Genomic DNA, 22,754 nt, shown 5'->3' with positions numbered 1-22,754 from the left:
CCCCAGATAAGAGAAATGACTGAGGGTGGGAAAGTTAGGGGCAGTTCTCCATCTCCCCTCATTCTCTTTGCCAGTAAGTGTGAGGCTCTGCTCTTTTCTCCAACCTTCTCTCCCGGGACTACATCTCCCAGCAGGCTGTGCTCTGACAGCTCTCGGATTTAAATAGGATTCTGGGCTACGCTTAGAGCCAGGCTGTTGCTGAACACCCAGGAGCGAGAGGAGCTGGAGGAAAGAGAAGCAGCAAGAAGCAGCCAAGAGTTGGAGCCAGACCAGGAGGAGCCCGAGCCAGAGTTGGAGTCAAAATTGTTCCTGGTAAAGCAGCAGCAACTAAAGAAGTTGAAAAGATGCTGGTTTTCTTAGGACTGCTCACCTCCTTCCTTTCTTTCCTGTATGTGACAGCTCCATCCATCAGGTTTGTCTTAATTCAGTAACTCATTCAATAGTTTACAAAGCCCTGAATTGGGAGCCACGGAGCTTGTAAGAAGATGAGTTCTTAGCTGCAGAAGGAAGAGAAAAGGATGGAGGCCAAGGGAGAGAAAGTCAAGGCAGGAAAAGCAGGAAGGAAGGAAGTAGCTATGAATACCGTGGTGGAAAACGAGAAGGAAGCACCTGGGGCTGGGAGAGGAGGGGCGGGTTTGAATTCTGATGCTATTGGAAGGCTGAGTGGATGACCGTTAAGTAGCTTGACAGACATCTTATGGGGGAGTCCTTGCTCTTTCACTCTATTCCCTTGGGTTCCTCTGAAGGTGTCCCTTTCTTCACTGTCCCTAGTCAAGGTGGCCCTGCTGCGTTACGGTGGGTGGTCATTGCCGAGGGACTCAATTGTTAAGTACCAGGCATCTGGGGAAGGGAACAAACTCTCTTCCCTTTGAGACTACCCTCAACTAACATTTTGGGTTGGCTCTTCTGTGTGGGATTTCTGGAGATGTCAAAGAAATGTGTGTTATGAGTAGAGAACTTTTAAATTGTTGAAGATAAAGAAGGTTAAATGGACATATCAGAGACAGAGTGTTGCTCTAGGTCCTGCCATAGAAACCTGGGTTTGGGTTCCAGTTTTGCTACCATTAGCAAGTGACTTGAACTTCCCTGAGCCTCAGCTTTCTCCACTGTAATGTGGGGATAATAACAGAGTGGTTGAGAGAATTAAATTCCCTTGGAAAATGCCTAGTAGCCTAGTGCTTGGCAGCTGGATGATGCTCAGGTAATGTTAGTTTTACTTCCTCCCGTCCTATTTTTGGGAACTTATCAAATCAACTCTATGTAAAAGGATGCTCTCTGCACAGAGGTCTGAACAAGGGAGGTTTTCTCTCTGTGCATTGATGGCGAGTATGAAATCTCTAGTGGGATGGCAGAATATTCTAGCTCTCTAAAACTGGAGAGGCAGCCCAAGAGCCGTATTTCTATATGGGACCCTGGAGGTGCTGTTCATCAGTTACTCACCATTGATGCTTATTGAACGTGAGGGCTCAGGACCACTGACTCCACTAATGCCCATCCCCCTCATGTTCTTAGGGCAGGATAGAGAAGGAAGATGACCTCCGGGAACCTCTAGAGATAAGAGCGAGGTATCTTTGTTGTTTAACAAGGAACCATTGGCCCTGGCTCAAGAGAACTTATTCTATTTGCCCAGATGATCATTTGTAGCTTCCGGGCACGTGACCTCCCAACCTGAGCTGATAAGCAGGAGACTGCCTTGCCCACTGGGAAGATGCTGTTCCCTGAAGATTAGCTTCTTTAAGTCTCCTGACAACAACGAAAAGAAATCCCTCTTTGAGGCTGGGTGGATTTTATGTATCTCAGTCTGGGATTGGAAAGGATGGTGCATAAATGTTTTGTTTCTCTTGCCTGTAGGAAGTTCTTTGCTGGTGGGGTCTGTGGAACAAACATGCAGCTTCCCGGGAAGGTGGTGGTGATCACCGGTGCCAACACAGGCATCGGCAAGGAGACAGCCAGAGAGCTTGCTCGCAGAGGCAAGTCCTTCCTTTCCGTTTCCACAGGGCAGCACCTCCTGCCTTTCTCACTAGAAACTACTCACGTTCCCTTATCTTTCCTCCTGGGCTTAGAAGTTCTGGCCAGGAACTCAAGGAACCTCGGATTCAAGTCCAGCTGTGACACCAACTTACTTTGTGGCTTAAACTTTCCTTCCTTCCTGCTCCTTCCCTATTATATAAAGTAAGGAAAACAATGATGTTCGTGTATAATATTGGTCAGGTCAGTTATTCTAAAAGGAGATCCTAAGCCTTGTTAAATATCAGGGTGTAAAAACCAGGGTTCCCAGCCTGGGGTTAAGCTGATAGCAAGGAGAATCTGGAAGCGGCAATTTAGCCACTCACTGCTTTAGGGATGATGCGGGGAATGCTCTGTCCACCAGTCCCAAACTCACTTACTAGACTCTTCTTCAGCCCAGGGTCTGAACACATTGCTGTCTGTTTGTTTTGGCCCCAGGAGCCCGAGTATACATTGCCTGCCGAGATGTACTGAAGGGGGAGTCTGCTGCCAGTGAAATCCGAGCCGATACAAAGAACTCCCAGGTGCTGGTACGGAAACTGGACCTATCTGATACCAAATCCATCCGAGCCTTTGCTGAGGGCTTCCGGGCAGGTGAGGCCCTGGGGGTTGGCTAGAGAGGCAGGAAGCTGGGTGTGGGAGTGGCTGCTCCACCCTGGACCAACTCTGACCCTTACATCAGACCCATCATGGCTTCCACTGCACAGGTTCTGCCACACGAATCAGCAGGGCAGGGAATTGGCACGGGGATGGCGGGTGGACAGGCTGGGCGGGATCCTTATCATCTTCTTGCCTCAGTGGTGGGAATGCTGGAGGTGACAGCTCCCTGTCTGGGCTTGTACCTTGGCATCGAGGTGTGGCCCCGATGCCACTCTCTTCTTTCATCCTGAGAATCAAACTTCTGTGGCCATAGGCACAAGAGGAAGTTGTGCTGCTGCCAATATTCTTCTGTATCTTGGAAAATGACCATCTTCTATCAAGGACTATGAAATCCATGAGGGACAGGAACCATGTCTGTCTTATTTTACCACTATATGCCCAGTGCCCAGCCCAGCTCAGAGTCAGTACTAAGTACACATTTGCTGAATGAATGGATGAATGAATGAATGGTGTCCAGGAAGATAACAGCAACTAAAATTAGAAACCCAGGACTTACCTGGTGGCGCAGTGGTTAAGAATCCACCTGCCAATGCAGGGGACACGGGTTCGAGCCCTGGTCCAGGAAGAGCCCACATGCCGCGGAGCAACTAAGCCTGTGTGCCACAACTACTGAAGCCTATGCACCTAGAGCCCATGCTCTGCAACAAGAGAAGCCACCACAGTGAGAAGCCCGCGCACCGCAACGAAGAGTAGTCCCTGCTCGCCACAACTAGAGAAAGCCCGTGCACAGCAACAAAGACCCCAGTGTAGCCAAAAATAAATAAATAAATAAATAAATAAATAAATAAATAAAATTAATATATGTAAAAAGAATTAGAAACCCAATGACAGTGGCTACTGAATATCACTGAGATAGGTCCAAAGGCAAGGAACAAACACTCAGGACTGGCAGCTAGCTGACTCCTTGCTAACCACATGGTCTCCTTGGTTGTGCTCTTTAGAGGAAAAGCAGCTTCATATTCTGATCAACAATGCAGGAGTGATGATGTGCCCATATTCCAAGACAGCTGATGGCTTTGAAACCCACCTGGGAGTCAACCACCTGGGTGAGTATCTTAGAGTGAGTAAAAAGCGAGACATATGCCATCATGTTCTCTGTAGGGAGATGACCCTGTACCAGTGCTGAGAATCTCCACTGGTCCTCATAGAGACCAAGATTCTACTAGACTGGAGATACTGGTTTTTCTTTCACTATCTCTCTCCTAACCAGTACAAAAAACAGAGCTCCTCCTACTCATACCGTTAAGAAACCCCCAAACTTAGGAGATACCAGGAAGAAGAAGGTCCTTCTTGAATGGGACTGTGGTAATGCAAGACTTGCCAAGCAGGGTCAGGAGTGGGGGTGCAGAAGTCCGTGTTTGGCTGGAGGAGGGGGGGGTCATATCTATAACTGAGGACCGAGCAAGCAAGGGTTGGTCCATCGTGGAGGCAGACCTTGAGGACTTGAGGCATGAGAGAGGCTAGTGTTCAGAGCTCGAGGCAATGGCTCTAGTGAGGGGATCACAGAATGGGTTCTCTGATCCTCTGCAAATGTTATTTTCCCTGACTATTCCATCCTTCCTTCTGTACATGCCCACAGTTGTGTGAGCATAACCAGACGGGGGATGTCAGAAGCCAGCAGTTGCTCCTGACCGGGGCAAGGGCAGAGGAACAAATAACAACAGATTACGTATATATTGCCTTACCTGTAGTCCAGCTCTGGCCCTTGCCTTGAGGACTCCACTAACTCAGACTGACTGCCCATTAGCACTAAGTTACTCATGGTATCAAAATGTTCACACCCAGAAGATAGTGGGCTAGTGATGAAGCCCTGTCATACATCAGCTCCCACACTCCGAGCCCAGGCTGCCGTCCCACTCTTCAATCTCCCCTGCTGGCTCTCCTCACAGGCCACTTCCTTCTCACCCACTTGCTCCTGGGGCAGCTGAAGGAGTCCGCTCCTGCACGGGTGGTGAACCTGTCATCAGTGGTCCACCTCGCTGGCAAGATTCGCTTCCATGACCTCCAGGGTGAGAAGTCCTACAACCGGGGTTTTGCTTATTGCCACAGCAAGCTGGCCAATGTGCTCTTTACTCGTGAGCTGGCCAAGAGGCTCCAAGGTAAGTCTAGAGAAAGGGCCAGGGTTAAGACAGCAAAAGCAGGGGCTTCAGTCCAGATTAGAGGTTCACAGAAACTTCTGAAGTCAGGATGTCAAACGTGCACATTTCAGTGGCAGCTCTGTGCACTAAGGAGAATGAGGTTATAAAACAGAGCAAAAACAGAGTCCTTGCCCTTGGGAAGCTTAAAACTGAACAGAGGTTAGGAACCTATAAACCTTATGTGTTTTGTCACATCTTATTTCATATTTATCATCTCATCTGATTTTTCACAACAACCTCTTGCAACAGGCAGAATAGGTATTGTTTTCACTATTTTATGGGTCCAAACTGAGGTCCAAAGAAGCGGCCGGCCCAAGATTATATGGCAAGTGAAGGAGTGAGGACTGGAATGTGGGGACTCTGCTTTAAACCAGGGTGCTTCCTTCGCTGTGCCATTTGCTGAGGTTTACAGGGTGAGCTGAGCTACAGAGCTGCCACTCGCTGCCTGGAGTCAGGGTTTCAGATACTTGGGTCTGAGTTCTTGCTCTACCACATAGTAGCCACGTGTGTATACAAACATGTCCCTTTAACCTCCCTTGACTTCATCCCCTCAACTGGAAAATGAGGTGAGGCCACTCTTGATCCTATGATTCTGTGCTCCCCTGGAGTTTTTGCTGAGCTTCTGACACTGACATCTGTGAATCTGGAGGACCATTTGCTACAGTGAATAAGCCAGAGTTTGGGGAAAATGGTATTTACTATAAGAATGCGGAAAGTAGGAGAATAGGGTAATCATTTAAATGAATACTAATAATGACAACGATAATTGAGAGTTTGTGTGTGCCATATACTATCTGTGTCTATCTGTGTAATAGTGTTAATACACTATTCCTATGAGGTAGGTGCTATTATTTTTCCCCTCCCTACAAAAGAAGAGGTAGGCACAGGTATCTTAAGAAACTTGCCCGAGCAAGATATATTAATTCCGAGGCGAGCCAGGATACAAATCCAGGCAATCTAGCTCGGAAGTCTATGCTCTTTACTCTACATCGAGGTTCAGACCTTGGCCCTGCAACCAGCTAGGTGTGACCCTGGGCAATTTACTTAACCTGTCTGTGATGAGAACTCAGTTTCCTCAGCTGTAAATGGGCTTCTTAATATTACCTACCTCATGAACCTCTTTGAGAGTCAAATGAGTTAACACATAAAACATGTAGCACTGCCCTTGTACGTAATAAGTACTGAAAATAGTGGAGGCAGCAGGGGTGTCTTGCAGGCATGTTTACTCTCATCATTTCCATCAACACCCCTCAATCTACACCTCATAAAATGTGCTTGCCCGGCAAATGCAATTCACAATAAGGTCCTAGTTTCCTACCTTCTAACAGGATTGCTGCCCCTAAGACCCTCCAATAGAAATTCCAAAGATACCATTTAAGCCAAAGATTAAGATGACATTAAAATAGAAGGATGTTCAACCAAGCATTTCTTTTGGAGCATAGAAGGCTGAGAAGGCTATAGATCTTTCTGGATAAGATCAATTAATTACTCATGAGATTCTACCTGGCTAGAGGTGGTGTCTTCTGAACACTGGGGTTCTGTTTCCCAAGTCCCTTCTCACTCGTGCATGTTGCTGCAGGAGATAGCTGTTTCCCTGGCCTCGGAGTGTGTCTCTGGTCTGACTGTGCCCTCTTTGCCCTAGGCACGGGGGTCACCACCTACGCAGTGCACCCAGGCATCGTCCGCTCTGAACTGGTCCGACACTCCTTCCTGCTGTGCCTGCTCTGGCGGCTCTTCTCCCCCTTCCTCAAGACGGCGAGGGAGGGGGCCCAGACCAGCTTGCACTGCGCCCTGGCTGAGGGCTTGGAGCCCCTGAGCGGCAAGTACTTCAGGTGCGCAGAGACCGCATGCGTTCTCCCCATCACCTGTGTGCATGGTGAGGCATAGGACTCCCTGGGCTTTGCACCTCCAGTGGCCAAGTTTCTGCCTGATGGGGGAATCCAGGTTCACGTTGGGCCAGTAGACCAAATGCCGTGACTTTTCTAAGGAAACTTACATTTGAAACATGGCAAGAGTTGGTTTTATGGCTCTGTTTCAAACCTGTGTGCCACACTTCCAGGTAAGCCTTTGTAGAGCCTTTTTCTCTTCCTTGAAGCTTTTGGCTGACTTCCTTCATGAATTTTTAAATGACACATAGCACGAAACTCCAGGGCAAAGTCACCTGTCCCTAGTGTGAACTCTGTCTCCCAAAGCTGCAAAGACTGGCACTATCTGTTGGAACATAAAAATAGACATTTTGGTGTTGAGGTTTATCACAAACTCAATGGGCAATCAGAGTCTGGGAATATAGGGAAGCCCAGATTACATCTCTTTCCATTCCATGACTTGATCCAGCCCAGTCTGCTTTTCTGTCCCTCTTTGTTCAAGATGGTTCATTGGTACACCATTTATTAAGTGAAGCATTGAAAATAGCCTCAGTGTCCAACAATAGGGGAATGGATAAATGATCATAGCTAATGTTGCTCGAGCTCTTACAACATGTTTGGCAGTCTTCTAAGTCTTACGTGTATTAATTCATATAATCATCACAACTCTGAAAGGTAGATCGTATTATTGTCCCCATTTTACAGATGAAGAAACTGAGGCACAGAATAATTAGCTTGCTCAGGGTCATATAGTTTATAAGTGGTAGACCTGGGATTTAAACCCAGGCAGTCTGGCTCTAGAGCCGTGCTGTTCAGCATGGTTGCCACTAGCCATATATGGCTACTGAGCACTTGAGATATGGCTAGTCCAATCTGGGACATACTGCATGTGTAAAATGTACACCAGATTTTGAAGACATAGTGTGAAAAACAGAAATGTAAAATATCTCATTAATAGTTTTTACATTGATTACATGCTGAAATAATTTGGCTATGTTGGGTTAAATAAAATATACTACTAAAATTAATTTCACCTATTTCTTTTCACTGTTTAAAAAATACTTTAAAATTTCTATTAGGAAATTTAAAATTACACATGTGGTTCACATTTGTGGTTCGCATCATATTTCTACTAGACAATGCCACCCTGGAGTCTGGGTGTTTAACATCACTGCCTTAATCATGTGATAAAAAATAATACAGTCACTATATAAAAGTATTTTCGAATAATATTCAATTAATGGGAAAATGTTAGTGATATAATATTATGAGAAAAAACTGAAGTATAGAACTATATAATTATTCACTGTAAATGCATAGAAAACAGTCTGAACGGATACACAGCAAAACATAAGTAGTAGTTACTTCCAGGGAGTTTGAGGAAGAGTTGGGGGGCGGGGGACAGTGTGAAGGAGGATTTTAACCTTTTACTCTAGGTATTCCTTTATTATTTAAAAATAAATTTTAAAGATTATATATTAATTCATTACTTGTAAAATTAAAATTGTACATTTTTAACAAGAGAAAGGTATCCTCCCCAAAACTAGGTACAGTATGATCCCAGTTTTTTTTTTAATTAATTAATTTTTAAATTTTTTAAATTTATTTTTGGCTGTGTTGGGTCTTCGTTGCTGTGCGTGGGCTTTCTCTAGTTGCGGCGACTGGGGGCTACTCTTCATTGTAACGCACAGGCTTCACTGAGGTGGCTTCTCTTGTTGTGGAGCACGGGCTCTAGGCGCGTGAGCTTCAGTAGTTTTGGCTCGTGGGCTCTAGAGCGCAAGCTCTGTGGTTGTGGTGCACGGGCTTAGTTGCTGCACAGCATGTGGGATCTTCCCGGACCAGGGCTGGTGTCCCTTGCATTGGCAGGAGGATTCTTAACCACTGTGCCATCAGGGAAGTCCAAAACTTCTATTTAAAGAAAAACACCATGAACACTGTGCTCTGCCCCAGCCCCCCTCACCTGCTCACCCCAAAACAAAACAGGGGTGCTTAGTCAGGGGTTCATGGGGCACAAGGGGCCTGTGGATAGAATTTAAGGGGTCTTCAAACCTGGATGGAAAGATAATTTCATCTTTAGTTTCACTAACTTCCACCTGAAATTTGCCATTTCCTCTGATTATGAATGTAGGAAGTGAACCGCAGTAGTAGTGATACCCGTGACTTTGTCCCCAAGAAAACTATAAATAATTTCATGTCACACTGCAATTGTTGCAGACACCTCAGGATGTCACTTCTGCTCGTCAATACTTTGAAATCTGGTGGTGATTAGACCCAGTGCTAGCTCTTCTAATAGAACACATTACTATACCACACATTGTTTTTAAAATATTTTATACTATATATAAGATAGATAACCCTCAAGGACTTACTGCATAGCATGGGGAACTCTACTCAATATTCTGTGATAACCTATATGAGCAAAGAATCTAAAAGAGAATGAATATATGTATATGTATAACTGAATCACTTTGAGGTACACCTGAAACTAACACAACATTGAAAATCAACTACACTCCAATAAAACTAGAATTTTTTAAAAGTCAATACAAAAAAGAAAAGGAAATATTTTAAAACTGCATTTCAATACAGTTAATTTCTTTTTATCTAATGTATTTTATTACACATTTAGAAATATATTCTGAGGAAGAGGACATAAACTTTTCCAGATTGTCCATTTTCACTCCTGGATGTTCACCCCCTTTCTATGCCCTCCAGTGACTGCAAGAAGACCTGGGTGTCTCCAAGGGCCCGGAATAACAAAACGGCTGAGCGCTTGTGGAACGTCAGCTGCGAGCTACTGGGAATCCGGTGGGAGTAGAGCTGGTGGAATAGGCACAGCTGTGTGAGGCCCAGTCCATGCCATAAGGAAAGGGGACCGAGGAGAAGGCCCACCCTGCAGGATTGCCCTGGCTGGCTGCTGTTGCGAATCCTGCCCTGCTCTGATACTCCTGACCCTTCTAGAAATCTTCGCACACCCAACCCTCTCGTGAGGCTGGCTCATGGCACGAGACAGTCACACCTACAGAGTATTCTTCTCCAAGACTTGCAGAGTCGGCCACCCTCTCGGGCCAGGAGGACTGGGCAGATGCCAGGCTGGGCACGGGGATGGCAGAAGAACCTAGGAAATTGGGTCAATTTCCTTACCGAGACCAGCTAGCACGCTCAGCTGAGGTGACAGGAGCATCGACGTCACTTCTTTCCAGGGACTATAGACTCAGAAACTCTTGACTGATCTCTTTCCTCTTTGAAGCATTAATCTGGGGTCTGGACCAACTCAGGAAAATCTTGGCTCAACCTTGGCCGATTTTAGTTCCTTCCTCTGAGCATCCTGGAGCCACGATGTGAAGCTGGACCTTCCTGTTTTCTTTTTCCAGTACTTTTTTAAAAATTAAAAACAGATTTTTTCAGCTTTACTGAGATATAATTAACATATTGTGTAAGTTTGGACCTTCCCATTTTCAATGTAGATGGTTTCTTTTTCTAAAGAGTTCCCTTTTACCTCAATTTTTAGAGAAAATAAAGACTGCACATTCACCTTGTTGCCTTATTTATTCTCTCAGGGTAGCAAGGGAGAAATGAAACCAAGTTGTTGTTTTTGTTTTGTTTTGTTTTAATATTTATTTATTTATTTGGCTGCACCGGGTCTTTGTTGCCGCGTGTGGGATCTTTGTTGTGGCGTGCGGGATCTTTAGTTGCAGCATGTGGGATCTAGTTCCCTCACTGGAGATCAAACCCGGGCCCCCTGCATTGGGGGCACAGAGTCTCAACTGCTGGACCACCAGGGAAGTCCCGAAACCAAGTTTAATGAGTACTATCTCACCCTACCCAGCCACCCATAACCTTCTTATAATATCTCCTCTGGGTGCAGAATAAGATGGTTCAGTTGAGTATTTTCTCGAGTTTCTTCCAGCTCTCATATTTGATTATCTAAGAAGTGATAGGAGTGACAAATTAAACAGATGCTGAGCTTCACTATAGGTTAAGCCCAGAGGTAGTAGAGGACTTCATTTAATTTGATACACAGATGCAGAAAAACCAAGCTCTGATAAACCCTCTGCCTAAAATCATAGCTCTTTTCTCTTTTGGCCTCCCTGCTCTCCTCTGCTGTGGCCTTGGGTGGGTGACCTGTTTCTCGCCTTAAGTGCTGAAGGTCTCCAAGAAAAGCAGAGAGACATGCCAAATCTTTTAGCCAATTGACCCAAGAAGTTATGTTATTGCTTCCAGTTTGAAAGCATCCAAAGGGCATGTGGTGACAAAAATTCCCTTTCCTTCCATAGCAAGTAGACTTAAAAAACAAACAAAAAACCATTTTACTCTGGAAATTTTCAAATAGATGAAAGTAAAGCAAATAGTATCATGAAAAACCCCACGTACCTACCTGCCACCCAGCTCCAACGTTGTTAACACTTTGTCAGTCTTGTTTCATCTATTTTTCCCATGACATTTTTTTGGGGGTCGGGTAGATATTTTATTCTATTTTATTTTTTAAATTTATTTATTTTATTTTTGGCTGTGTTGGGTCTTTGTTGCTGTGCACGGGCTTTCTCTAGTTGCGGCGAGCAGGGGCTACTCTTTGTTGCAGTGCGTGGGCTTCTCATTGTGGTGGCTTCTCTTGTTGCAGAGCACGGGCTCTAGGCACGTGGGCTTCAGTACTTGTGACACACGGGCTCAGTAGTTGTGGGTCATGGGCTCTAGAGCGCAGGCTCAGTAGTTGTGGCGCATGGGCTTAGTTGCTCTGCGGCATGTGGGATCTTCCCGGGCCAGGGCTTGAACCCGTGTCCCCTGCATTGGCAGGCAGATTCTTAACCACTGCGCCACCAGGGAAGCCCTAACACAACATTTTAAATCAACTGTAGTTTAATAAATAAAATTAAAAAGCAAAAACAAGTATAGTCATTGTTATCAAATTGGAATCTTCTCTCTCTGGAACATTATTTTCAGAGAACAGTATGCTAACAACATTCAAAAGATTGTTCTTTAAAATATATGGAATCCTTAGAGTTTGTGTGTTTGGAATCTTTTGGGCTATTACGTTTTACACTTTTTTGTTTGCCAGATTACTTGCTAGTATGATTGGCTTAATGAAGTTCATCCGATTCTTGACTTGTATCAAATACCTGAAGTCTGAAATTTGAAAAACCTCTTTGTATGTTTTCTACGAGACTCAGAGAGCTTGGGGCCAATTGCTGGGGGCAGGGGGGCTGAGAGCCTCAGTCTGGAGTACAGGGGCTGGGGAATGGCAACTGAGCAGGGCCTAGGACTCAGGACCAAGACAGAAGCTTGAATATAGAATCCTCAGAGTCTGTAAATGCTAGAAGGGGCCCATCTAACTTGGGGAGGCAGATGAAAGCAATCTGAGTGGGAATCTGACACCCAAGAGGGAAGGACAGCCTAATGGCCTTAGGAACTTTGTAAGATGATGGCTGACCTTAAGGTCATGGTGTTTGGTAGAGAAATACTTCCTCTTGAGTTTTAGGGCGGGGGTTGGGGAAGATGGCATTCCCTGCATTATCACCTAACCCTGGTCTCTGGAAAACACAGAAATTGCCCCAATTCTGCTTCCCTAGTCATAACTTCCATACTGTAGATCCCCTCACTTCCTGAAGAATGGCTCTACTTGAAACATGCCTCCTTTCCTGCCATCCTAGGCAAGTGGCACAGCTTAACCAGTTCAAGGAGGTACAGGCTGGAGGTGGTTACTCCTGACCACAATGCTATGCTGCTTCTCATTGAAAGAAGTCTGTGAAATATTATTTGGCTAGGGAAAATATTTTAAATTGGAAGTTTTCTCTCCTATCAAATTTTCGGATGCGTTTATACCTAACAGTAGTGATGCCAACTATGGGAGAGCTGAGAAGCAAAGAATGCAAAAAAAAAACCAGAAGACAAAACAAACAAAAAAACCCAAAGAGGTGTGGGTATTGATTTCACATTTTGTTGGTATTTTCGGGCTATCAAGCAATCATTGTTTCCCTTTCTCCCTTGTTCAGATTCCAGACTCCGTCATTGCTCGTGGCCTTCGGATGCTCTCATGAGACAGCCTCCCTCAGCACTACTCCTCTTTTGGAATCCTCTCATGCTCAGGCTTCATCTTGCTTCTGTGTAGCTCCCTGCCCAGCACCGAAAACGTTGTCTCATATGTTCAGCCTGGGCAAGGAATAAGTACCAGCCTTGGCCTCTTGCTATGTTTCCTGAAGAGACTTGCCCCAACGTCACCATCACACAAGGGAAAGGCCTTGGCTCAGCACAGACAAGGCTGGGAATCCAGTGGCTGAGTCACCCTTCCACCTTCCCATCTCTGCTCCTTAGATTCTCCCACGACCACAGAGCCATTTTCCTTCCAGTCTGTTTGTGCTATGGATATGGCTTCCAGGCTTCCTGGCTTCCTGGAAGAGTGCTCCTTACAATACAGGAGACAAAATCATGGATGAAGGCACAGGAATGACAGTCACCACGGATTTCTCTGTTCCTAGGTGTCTCTCCAGCTGCCCCAGGTCACTGCCTTCACTATTCCTGGTTTCTGTTATGCTTTGAGACTCTCAGCTAGCCTAGTCCAGGTGAGGAAAATCTTTCCCTTTGGCTCCACTGAGATTGGCTTACATTTCTTAAAAATAAAACTTGTCTGGGAAACTAAAGGGAAAGGAAATCAAAGAGACATATGAAAATTGAGAAGCAAACAGTTCCAGACCACAGATTACCTAAGGGATGACTAGCTGCCACAGATTACCTTAGCTGGCACTTGGTCCTTGTCCAATTCAAGTCTGTGCTGTGTCACCATGCCTTCAAGCCCTGGAGGATCTACCTTGTGTGTTTGGCCTCTTTTACAAGACAGACACCCACTTTGAGCAATCTTAGGCCAAAAAAACCATGGAATATTTTGCTCATAAATTCAAAGAAGGGTTGAAACTGAAAAGTGGGAAAGGGTAGGGATAGATCTCAGAAATAACGAGAACTCGAGAATCAAGAATCACCACATTCCTATATATGTGCCTTTCTCTGGATGTGGGCTTCATTTCAGAGTAAGTGGCAAGACACTTGGCTGTTGAAAACTCTCAAGCTTTACACCTTGTGGCTTTTACCATTGAAGAGGCCCTGCAGCTATTTTCTATTTTTAGTATTTAAAGAATCTAAGGTTTGGCTTGGGTCTGGTGCTCACTAGGAAGCATTCAGCTATGGTAAAGGGGGGAAGAGTCATGTGAGAATGTGACAGCTGTAGAGGTCGCATTTCAAATCAGGGAGAAAAACGTGGACTGTTCAATAAATGATGTTGAACAAATAGCTATCCAGGGACTTCCCTGGTGGCGCAGTGGTTAAGAATCCGCCTGCCAATGCAGGGGACACGGGTTCGAGCCCCAGTCCAGGAAGATCCCACTTGCCACGGAGCAACTAAGCCCATGCGCCACAACTACTGAGCCTGCACTCTAGAACTCATGAGCCACAACTACTGAGCCCACGTACCACAACTGCTGAAGCCTGTGTGCCTAGAGTCCACGCTCCACAACAAGAGAAGCCACCGCGATGAGAAGGCTGCGCACCACAATGAAGAGTAGTTCCTGCTCGCCGCAACTAGAGAAAGCCTGCGCGCAGCAACGAAGACCCAATGCAGCCAAAAAAAAAAGTAAAAGTATTAGAAGAAAATATAGGAGTACATCTTTAAGGCCTTAGAAGAGGGAAGGTCCTTATGAGATATGAAAAGCAAAAAGCATACAGGAAAAGACGAATACAACTAAAAAACACACCAAATATTAAGTTAAAAGTCGTGATGTTGATGGGTATTCTTGTAATTCAGGTCAGGTATCCTGGGAAATAGACTCTGAGATGGACATTTGCACACAGGGAGTTTGTAGGGCGTTCTCTTGGGATCAATACCTAAAGGGGAGTGATGGAAGTAGGATTGGGCAAAGGGCAAAGTGGAACTGTGGTGCAGTCACACAAAGGCTTAGATGATCCTGATCCCACAGGGAGCTCTGGAACTGAGTTTTCCTGAATTGAGGAAAGGAGGTTGACTTTTATTCCCCACATTGACCAGTCAGTGGATGTGGGCAGCTTCCAGAAAGGGGGCATGATCTGGGTGAAGGCAAGTTCTAGAGAGAGACTCAGCTGTGAGCTGTCAGTTACCTACGTTCCCGGCATCTGGGGGAATGGGTGCATCATTTCTGAAATGAAGAAGCTGGTTGGCACCCCACAGCATCTGTTACACTGATATATAGATCAGAGAAAAGAGTAGTAATCACATTATATAAAGAACTTTTACCTCTCAATAAGAACAAGACATAGTACCCAACAGAGCACTTTGCAAAAGATATAAACAGGAAATTTGCAGAAGAAATAAAAATGGTCAATACACCTTAGTAATGATCAGGGAACTACAAACCAAAACAAGATGTGATTTTTCAACGAGCAGATTGTGAAAAATTAGAGAGCTTAACAAATTTTGGCAAAAGTCTAGGAAATAGATATGTTTATACACTGCTGGTATGAGTGGAAGAAATGGTGATGCCAATTCTACCCAGAGATCTACTTCTTAATATCTGCAATAACATTACTATGTGTGTGTAAGGAGGCATTGCTTGTATTAGAAAAAAATTGGAAACAACCTAAAAGTCCATCAATTGGAGAAAACGAAATAATCTTTGGTATAATCACACAATGAAGTAGTACACTTGTATTTGGGGTAATTAGTCCAAAAAAATGATTATACACACACACACACACACACACACACACACACACACACACACACATATATTTATATAAATTGATGATTTGCAGAATGATGAATATGTGCAGGTGATAAGATTTATATTTAAAAATTACACACATCTAACATGATACCATATATTTTCTATGGGTACATATATAAGTACGTAACAGCACAGAAAAAGGTCAGAAACTATATACAATGAACACACAAGAGAGGTTGCCCTTGAGAAGAATTATGGGAAATAATATTTCAATTTAAAAAAAATAAGAATATTTTCATATTTCACTTGGAAATTAAAAATTAGTAGTTTCAGCAGTTGCTGTTGGCTACCACTGTCACTGTGGCCCTGATTAACCTATTGCAGTGCTCTCAACCCTAGCTGTATTTTAAAATATATAAAATGCCTTGGGACTTCCCTGGTGGCGCAGTGGTTGAGAATCTGCCTGCAAATGCAGGGGACACAGGTTTGAGTCCTGGTCCGGGAAGATTCCACATGCTGCGGAGCAACTAAGCCCGTGTGCCACAGTTACTGAGGCTGAGTGCCACAACTACTGAAGCCCACACGCCTAGAGCCTGAGCTCTGCAACAAGAGAGTCCACCGCAGTGAGAAGCCCACGCACCGCACTGAAGAGTAGACCCTGCTCGCAGTTACTACAGAAAGCTCGTGCGCAGCAACGAAGACCAAACAACGAAGACCCAATGCAGCCAAAAATAAATAAATAAATTTATTTAAAAAAAAAATATATAAAATGCCAATGCCTAGGTCTTACCTCAGATTCATGTTTAACTATTCTGTTCTTGGGCAAAGTTTTGGGAAGTCCTGGATGATTTTAATGTGCAGCTGGGGCTGTGAACTGCTGATACAAGGCAATCATGGTGGGCACATTTCCCTTGCAAGTGATTGATTCGTTATGGAAAAAGCATGTGCCTCAATCATGGGGTATGGAAGCTTCTGGGAGAGGGCTTCCTCATTGACTAAAAAGTGAGACACAGGAAGAAATTTTCTGTTTTCTTCTGTTGGACATTGTCATGGCTGAATATGACATCTGAATCTACCACAATTATCTTGAGTCATGAGTGGAGCTGAGCTGGCCCAAAGACCAAACTCACATGCTGAAGATAGTAGAGGGAAAGATAGAAAGAACCTGGGTCGCTGACGATAAAGCAGTGAGTCACCGAATTAGCCAAGACTGGATTGCCCTCCCTTAAGACTTGTTACATAACACGATAAATGGTCCTTATTGTTGAACTCTACGTCCTAACTGACACAATAGTATTATGTTGAGCCATATAAAATTGCTGATATTCTACCATTTTTTAAACCTACTTTTTTCCATCATCACTGCGGATCCAAGGCAGATGTCTTCCTGACCTACTTTCATCACCTTCAATTTCCTTATCTGTTTCATTATATTTTTCTCCACCCCAAAGATCTGTCATCTTTCATTAATTTCAGTATCCACAGTGATAACTGATCTAACATCCTAGTACAGAGTCTTAATAGCTCTGTTATACATTCACAGGTATTCATCCAAATTTAATCTATATGTACAATCTATTTTTTCTACATATGGATATATGATATCTCTTAGCCAAAACAATCAGCTGAGAAGATCAGAAAACATGATGTACAACTTGTTCTGATAGAAGATAGATTAACTGCTGTAACAAACAATGCTAAATTTTAGTGGCTTAATGCAAAAAAGTTTACTTCTTGCTCTTGTCATAGTACAATGCAGGGATCAGAGTGGGAAGGTAGCTCTGCTTCACATGGCTTTCAGCTCAATAAAATCACTAATTACATTGTTTTAATCACCCAATATTTTGTGTTCTAATGGCAGTAGTTATTTAACTAAAGATTAAAAAAAATACAAAATGTACTTGTATTCAAAGTATATGCAATTTAAATATATTTTCATAAAAATGCAAATTAAAGAAATAAAAAAATTATTTTAAAATGTCTATTTTTCTTCTAAAATATTTAAATTATCTATCAAAGTTAAAAGGCAAAATATAAAACATTATAGAGATGAATATCAACATTTTAAATGAAACTTATTTAAATAAACTAATTTTTTTAGTTTTTAAAAATTTAATTATTTCTATGAATTTTTATAAAAATAAAACTATTCATGATTCTAGTGTTCAGTGTCCCTTTAACCGCCAATGTAAACAATGGATATCATACTTCTTGCATGTTTCCTCTACACCTACATGTCTATCAATTTAAAAGTAATATAGGGGCTTCCCTGGTGGCACAGTGGTTAAGAATCCGCCTGCCAATGCAGGGAACACAGGTTCGAGCCCTGGTCCGGGAAGATCCCACATGCGGTGGAGCAACTAAGCCCGTGCGCCACAACTACTGAGCCTGCGCTCTAGAGCCCGCGAGCCACAACTACTGAGCCTGCGCTCTAGAGCCCGCGAGCCACAACTACTGAGCCCACGTGCTGCAACTACTGAAGCCCGTGCGCCTAGAGCCCGTGCTCTGCAACAAGAGAAGCCACTGCAACGAGAAGCCCGCACACTGGAACGAAGAGTAGCCCCCGCTCGCCACAACCAGAGAAAGCCTGCGTGCAGCAACAAAGACCCAACGCAGCCTAAATAAATAAATTAAAAAAAAAAAGTAATATAAATTAATTATTTTGTAGCCTCCATTATACGTGTTGCAAACGCATACGTGTTGAAATATGGAGAGACAAGAAAATAGACACTCAGCACTACTACGTGAAAATGATACTCATTTTAATGCAAGTCTCCATTACGATCATGCTGAGAAAGAATTTGACAAGTTAATTAATTGTCTTTTCCCCAGCTGCTTCCTCTCTTCAAATTCTCCCTGCACTCAGAAGCAGCAGCACAATCTACACACCTTGAGAGCATTTGGATGCAGTCAAGGTGTGTTCCCCTGGGGCTTAAACAGTGTTAGTCATGGGAGCCGATGTCCAGGGTATCAGGTTGTATTATGTCAGAACTGAGCACCAGAGCCTAAGTAAAAGAGATGTCCACATATTCTTAAATATATTTACTATTTTCTTGTCCATGCTTGTGAAATGTAGGGCTTTTAAAAGTGCATGACTGAGGAAAGGAGCCCTTCTATAGTTCAGTCCTGACATGGGTGTTTGGACCTCCAGCCCTGGGAATTCCCAGAAAAGAGGCCCCTTTCATGTGCCAGGGCCCATGTCTACCATGGAGGTTTAATGTCGATCTGGCGTGAAAGAAAGGCCGAGTGTTTACTGAACACAATAGAATTTTGCCTCATAAAGTATCTGAGAGAGTATGATTAGACAACAAATATATCAACTCAAATAACAACATGGTACTGTAGGAAGACCAAGAGGACAGTGGGTATGTATATGTTGCCCAAAGCACTAGTATTTGAAAGTGTCCTGCATGTCCACTCAGACTCAGTTCCCTGATCTCCTCAGCACTGACCTTTTCCTCCACCCCTCTTCGTCTCCCATTCCCATGACAAGGACCGCACCTGGGCACTTTGTCATCACATGAACTTGCTGCTTCTCAGATATCTTAACTTCCAACATCCCACTCCAACCACAACCTTCTGCTCCCCCAGCTTTCTCTCTTGTCAATTCCCTGTGCCATTATCATCCCGTCTAGCAAAGGCTAGAAGAATCCAACTCTCTGATTTCTACACGCCAAGAGTGCTGCTGGAGAAAATCAGTCAACCTGGCAGACTGGAGCCACTATCAATCACTGGTCCTCAGTGTCAACTGGGCTTTCAGTGCTGCCTGATCACCTGTTCTTCCAGTCAAGGATGGATCCAAGGAAGCTTATACAATTCACGGGATCATCTTTAAAAGAAGAATACAAAATTACAGTTACAAAATTAGGTACAAAATTGGACATTGATTTAGAATGAAGAAACCCACCCCCCCCCCAACCAAAAGTAATTAGAGCCGTGGTAATTTAAGGTCTTCTGAGATCTCTTTAGGTAATTTGACAGCAATGCTTGCATAAAAATGCCTTCCGAAAGCAACCTGGCTTCCCCTCCCCACCTAGAATACAACTTCCAGCAACTCCCTTAACTCACAGGGGCCCAAGTAAGCTTCAAAAACTTCATAGTGAAAATGCCTCTTAGGTTACAGTATGGAGAGGTTCACGTCCTCTCCATATTCTCAAGCCACTCCACCCAACAGCTCCCTTGAACTATTAACAGCTGATTTCTCCTCTGATTTCATGGAGAACTGGGAAGCCATCAGTCTTAACTCCCTCAACTTTGTGCTACCAAACCAGCAAACTTGTCTATATCCCACTCATATTTTCTTCCTTGCCTCTTTCCACAGTAGGTGTCACTCCATCCATTGTTTAATCTTCATGTTGAGAATTTCTCTTAACATTTGTCTCCTTCTTTCATCAAAGTTGAAGTTCACGTTTCTATTTGTTGCCCTCCTTGGCTCTTTGGGGGTGGTTTGCAAGTAGAGCCATATGGAAGCTAGAGGTCCACACTTGCTCCCTTGGCTTCTGTGACCTGCATTCTTCTGGTTCTCCTCCTCCTTCTGGGACTTCTTTGCAGGTTCTTCTTCCTCTACTTGCCCCTTAAATTGTAGATACCCTCACGCCAACATTAGATCATTCATTTATTTAAAAAAAACACACACTTTGTGCCAGGATTGTTGCAAGCATGGGCGGTAAGAAGTGAGCCAGAGAGATCCTGTTTCGGCCCTCACTACAAGGACACGTGGCAGAAATGCCCATGCTAGTCTGGGGTGGAGGGAAGAGATCTGAGAAGACGTCCTAAACCAAGTAGCATGCGCTTAACAAGACTTGTTCACTAGGTGAAGAGAAGGTAAAAAGTGGTCCAGGCAGCAGGCTCAGAGGGGGCAAAGCATATATCACATCTGAGAAGCTGAAAGAGGAGAGTGGGGGTGGAAGGTGAGAGATGAGAGGTAGGTAGGGATCCAGTAAGGAGGGGCCTTATGAGCTCTGGTGAGAATTTGGACTTTATTATTATTATTTTTTGGCCACGCCACATGGCATGCAGGATCTTCCCCGACCAGGGATGGAACCCACACCCCCTGTGTTGGGAGCTTGGAGTCTTAACCACTGGACTGCCAAGGAAGTCCGAATTTGGACTTTATTCTGAGGGCTACAGGAAGCCTCAACTACAACCCAAACTTGGTAACATCTCTGCTTCTACTTTTCCCCCTGACTAACCTGTGCTCCATTCTGCAGCCAAAGTGACCTTAAAATTTGTCACGGGGGCTTCCCTGGTGGCGCAGTGGTTGAGAATCTGCCTGCCAATGCAGGAGACACGGGTTCGAGCCCTGGTCTGGGAAGATCCCACATGCCGCGGAGCGGCTGGGCCCGTGAGCCACAATTACTGAGCCTGCGCGTCTGGAGCCTGTGCTCCGCAACAAGTGAGGCCGCGATAATGACAGGCCCGCGCACCGCGATGAAGAGTGGCCCCCACTCGCCGCAATTAGCGAAAGCCCTCGCGCAGAAACGAAGACCCAACACAGCCATAAATAAAAAAAAAAAAAAGATGTATTTGTAAATTGGCTTTAAAAAAAAAAAATTTGTCACGTCACGTCACTCTCTTGCTTAGAACATTTTGGTGTCCTTCTATTATCCAATGGGTTAAATCCCAAACTCCTTAACAAGCTTACGAGACCCCATATAACCTGGTCACAGCATGCTGACCAGGCTCCAGCCTGATGCGATTTCTTTGATTTCTCTCAGTTAGATACTCTGTTGTCTCTGGACCCCTTTCTCCCGCTACTTGTATCCTGAGCATCATGTCTGCTGGGAAGCCTTCACTGGCCTCCCTCCAGTCTGTATTCAGTACTCCTCCCGTGAGCTCTCATTTACACCCTGGACATCCTCTCAATATTTAATATATGAGACCGGGCATCTGCTATGACTGTAAACTCCAGCATACAGCTCACAATATAACCTTAATATTTGTTGAATAAATAAGTGAACAAAAAATAAAATAGGGGATGTAGTCAATGTTTTCTACGATCACTTCTAGCTCTAAAAAATACATAGTTCTTTGTAGGTGCTGTCTGATGCAGGTGATTTAGGAACAGTTCAATAATTTACTTTTAAAAAGATAGTGGGAGTCAAATTTCTATTCATTGAGTTCCTATTTCCATTAAGTTGGAGTAACTACTATATTGGATTTTTTCCCTCAGTGCAAAGGTTCTTAAAATATCAACACAGAAATGAAAAGTATCTTCTCAGCTTTTCTTTAAATATGTTCAATCTTGCCCATTTTCCCTACAAGCAAAGAATGTTTTTCTCTCTAAGGAAATGACTTCTATACTGGTAGTTTCCTTAAATGAACTATTTCCATTAGTTCAATCCAATTAAAAAATTCAGCTAAATTTTTTAGCTGGGCACAGCCCATCATGTGCCAGGCTCAGTCCTGGGGATATAAATAAGGCATTTGAACTTATAGTCATTTGACCAGCTTACAGTCTGGAAAAAGACTCTTGAACAGATAACTTTAAAATGTTTCACTTTCTCAACTATTTCTGGTTCAGGACATGCTATATTCTTTACAGTTTAATTCAAAAATCTTTATTTACTGGTAAATAATGTGCAAGTAATTTGTGGCTGAACTCAAAGGTGAGCAAGAGATGATCCTTGCCTTCGAGGAGCTTATGGTCTATGAGGTAACAAAAGGACAAGTAAAAAAATGACTGTCAGGAAGGCACAACAGGGGAGTTTTAAGAGACACAGAAGGGTTAAAGGAGTAAGAGTCCACATCCACGGGGCGGGAGCAGAGAAGGAAGAGGGGAACCAGAAAACAAAAATGTTCTCAGCAGAAATGCCATTTGAAAACGGCCCTGAAGTACTGATAGAATTGATGTAGGTGCCTTATGTAAATGGAATAATATATTATTTATTATTTGCCCTGTTGTATCTGGCTTATTTCACTTAGCATAATGAAAAGACAATTTTTATGTAATCTAATGTATTGCTCATGAGTTTTTAAAATACACTGTAACAGGGCTTCCCTGGTGGTGCAGTGGTTAAGAATCCGCCTGCCAATGAAGGGGACACAGGTTCCAGCCCTGGTCTGGGAAGATCCCACATGCCGCGGAGCAACTACGCCCATGCGCCACAACTACCGAGCCTGAGCTCTAGAGCCTTCAAGCCACAACTACTGAAGCCCGTGCGCCTAGAGCCCGTGCTTCACAACAAGAAAAGCCACTGCAGTGAGAAGCCCACGCACCACAAAGAAGAGTAGCTCCTGCTCGCTGCAACTAGAGAAAGCCCGCGCGCAGCAACGAAGACGCAAGGCAGCCAAAAAAATTAATAAATAAATAAATAAATAAATAAAATAAATAAAGTACACTGTAACAAAAATAAAAGGACCATCAAAACCTAGAAAAACATGTTTGCAACATATATGAC

At 44.0% G+C, this 22,754-nt stretch overlaps 1 protein-coding gene across 1 annotated transcript; it reads left to right on the top strand.

Moving 5' to 3' along the window:
• The first annotated feature begins 330 nt into the window (after positions 1-330).
• RDH12 (retinol dehydrogenase 12) lies at positions 331-9,488 on the top strand. Its single transcript, XM_068564576.1, has 7 exons — positions 331-412; positions 1,852-1,970; positions 2,446-2,601; positions 3,609-3,713; positions 4,557-4,766; positions 6,448-6,637; positions 9,386-9,488. Exons 1-7 carry the CDS (start codon positions 345-347, stop codon positions 9,486-9,488), a joined length of 951 nt encoding a protein of 316 aa, XP_068420677.1. The 5' UTR covers positions 331-344.
• Positions 9,489-22,754: the final 13,266 nt, after the last annotated feature.

The sequence above is a fragment of the Eschrichtius robustus genome, chromosome 1 (assembly GCF_028021215.1).
Source record: "Eschrichtius robustus isolate mEscRob2 chromosome 1, mEscRob2.pri, whole genome shotgun sequence".
NCBI classification, from domain to species: domain Eukaryota; kingdom Metazoa; phylum Chordata; class Mammalia; order Artiodactyla; family Eschrichtiidae; genus Eschrichtius; species Eschrichtius robustus.
This window is presented reverse-complemented; position numbering and strand designations above follow the sequence as displayed.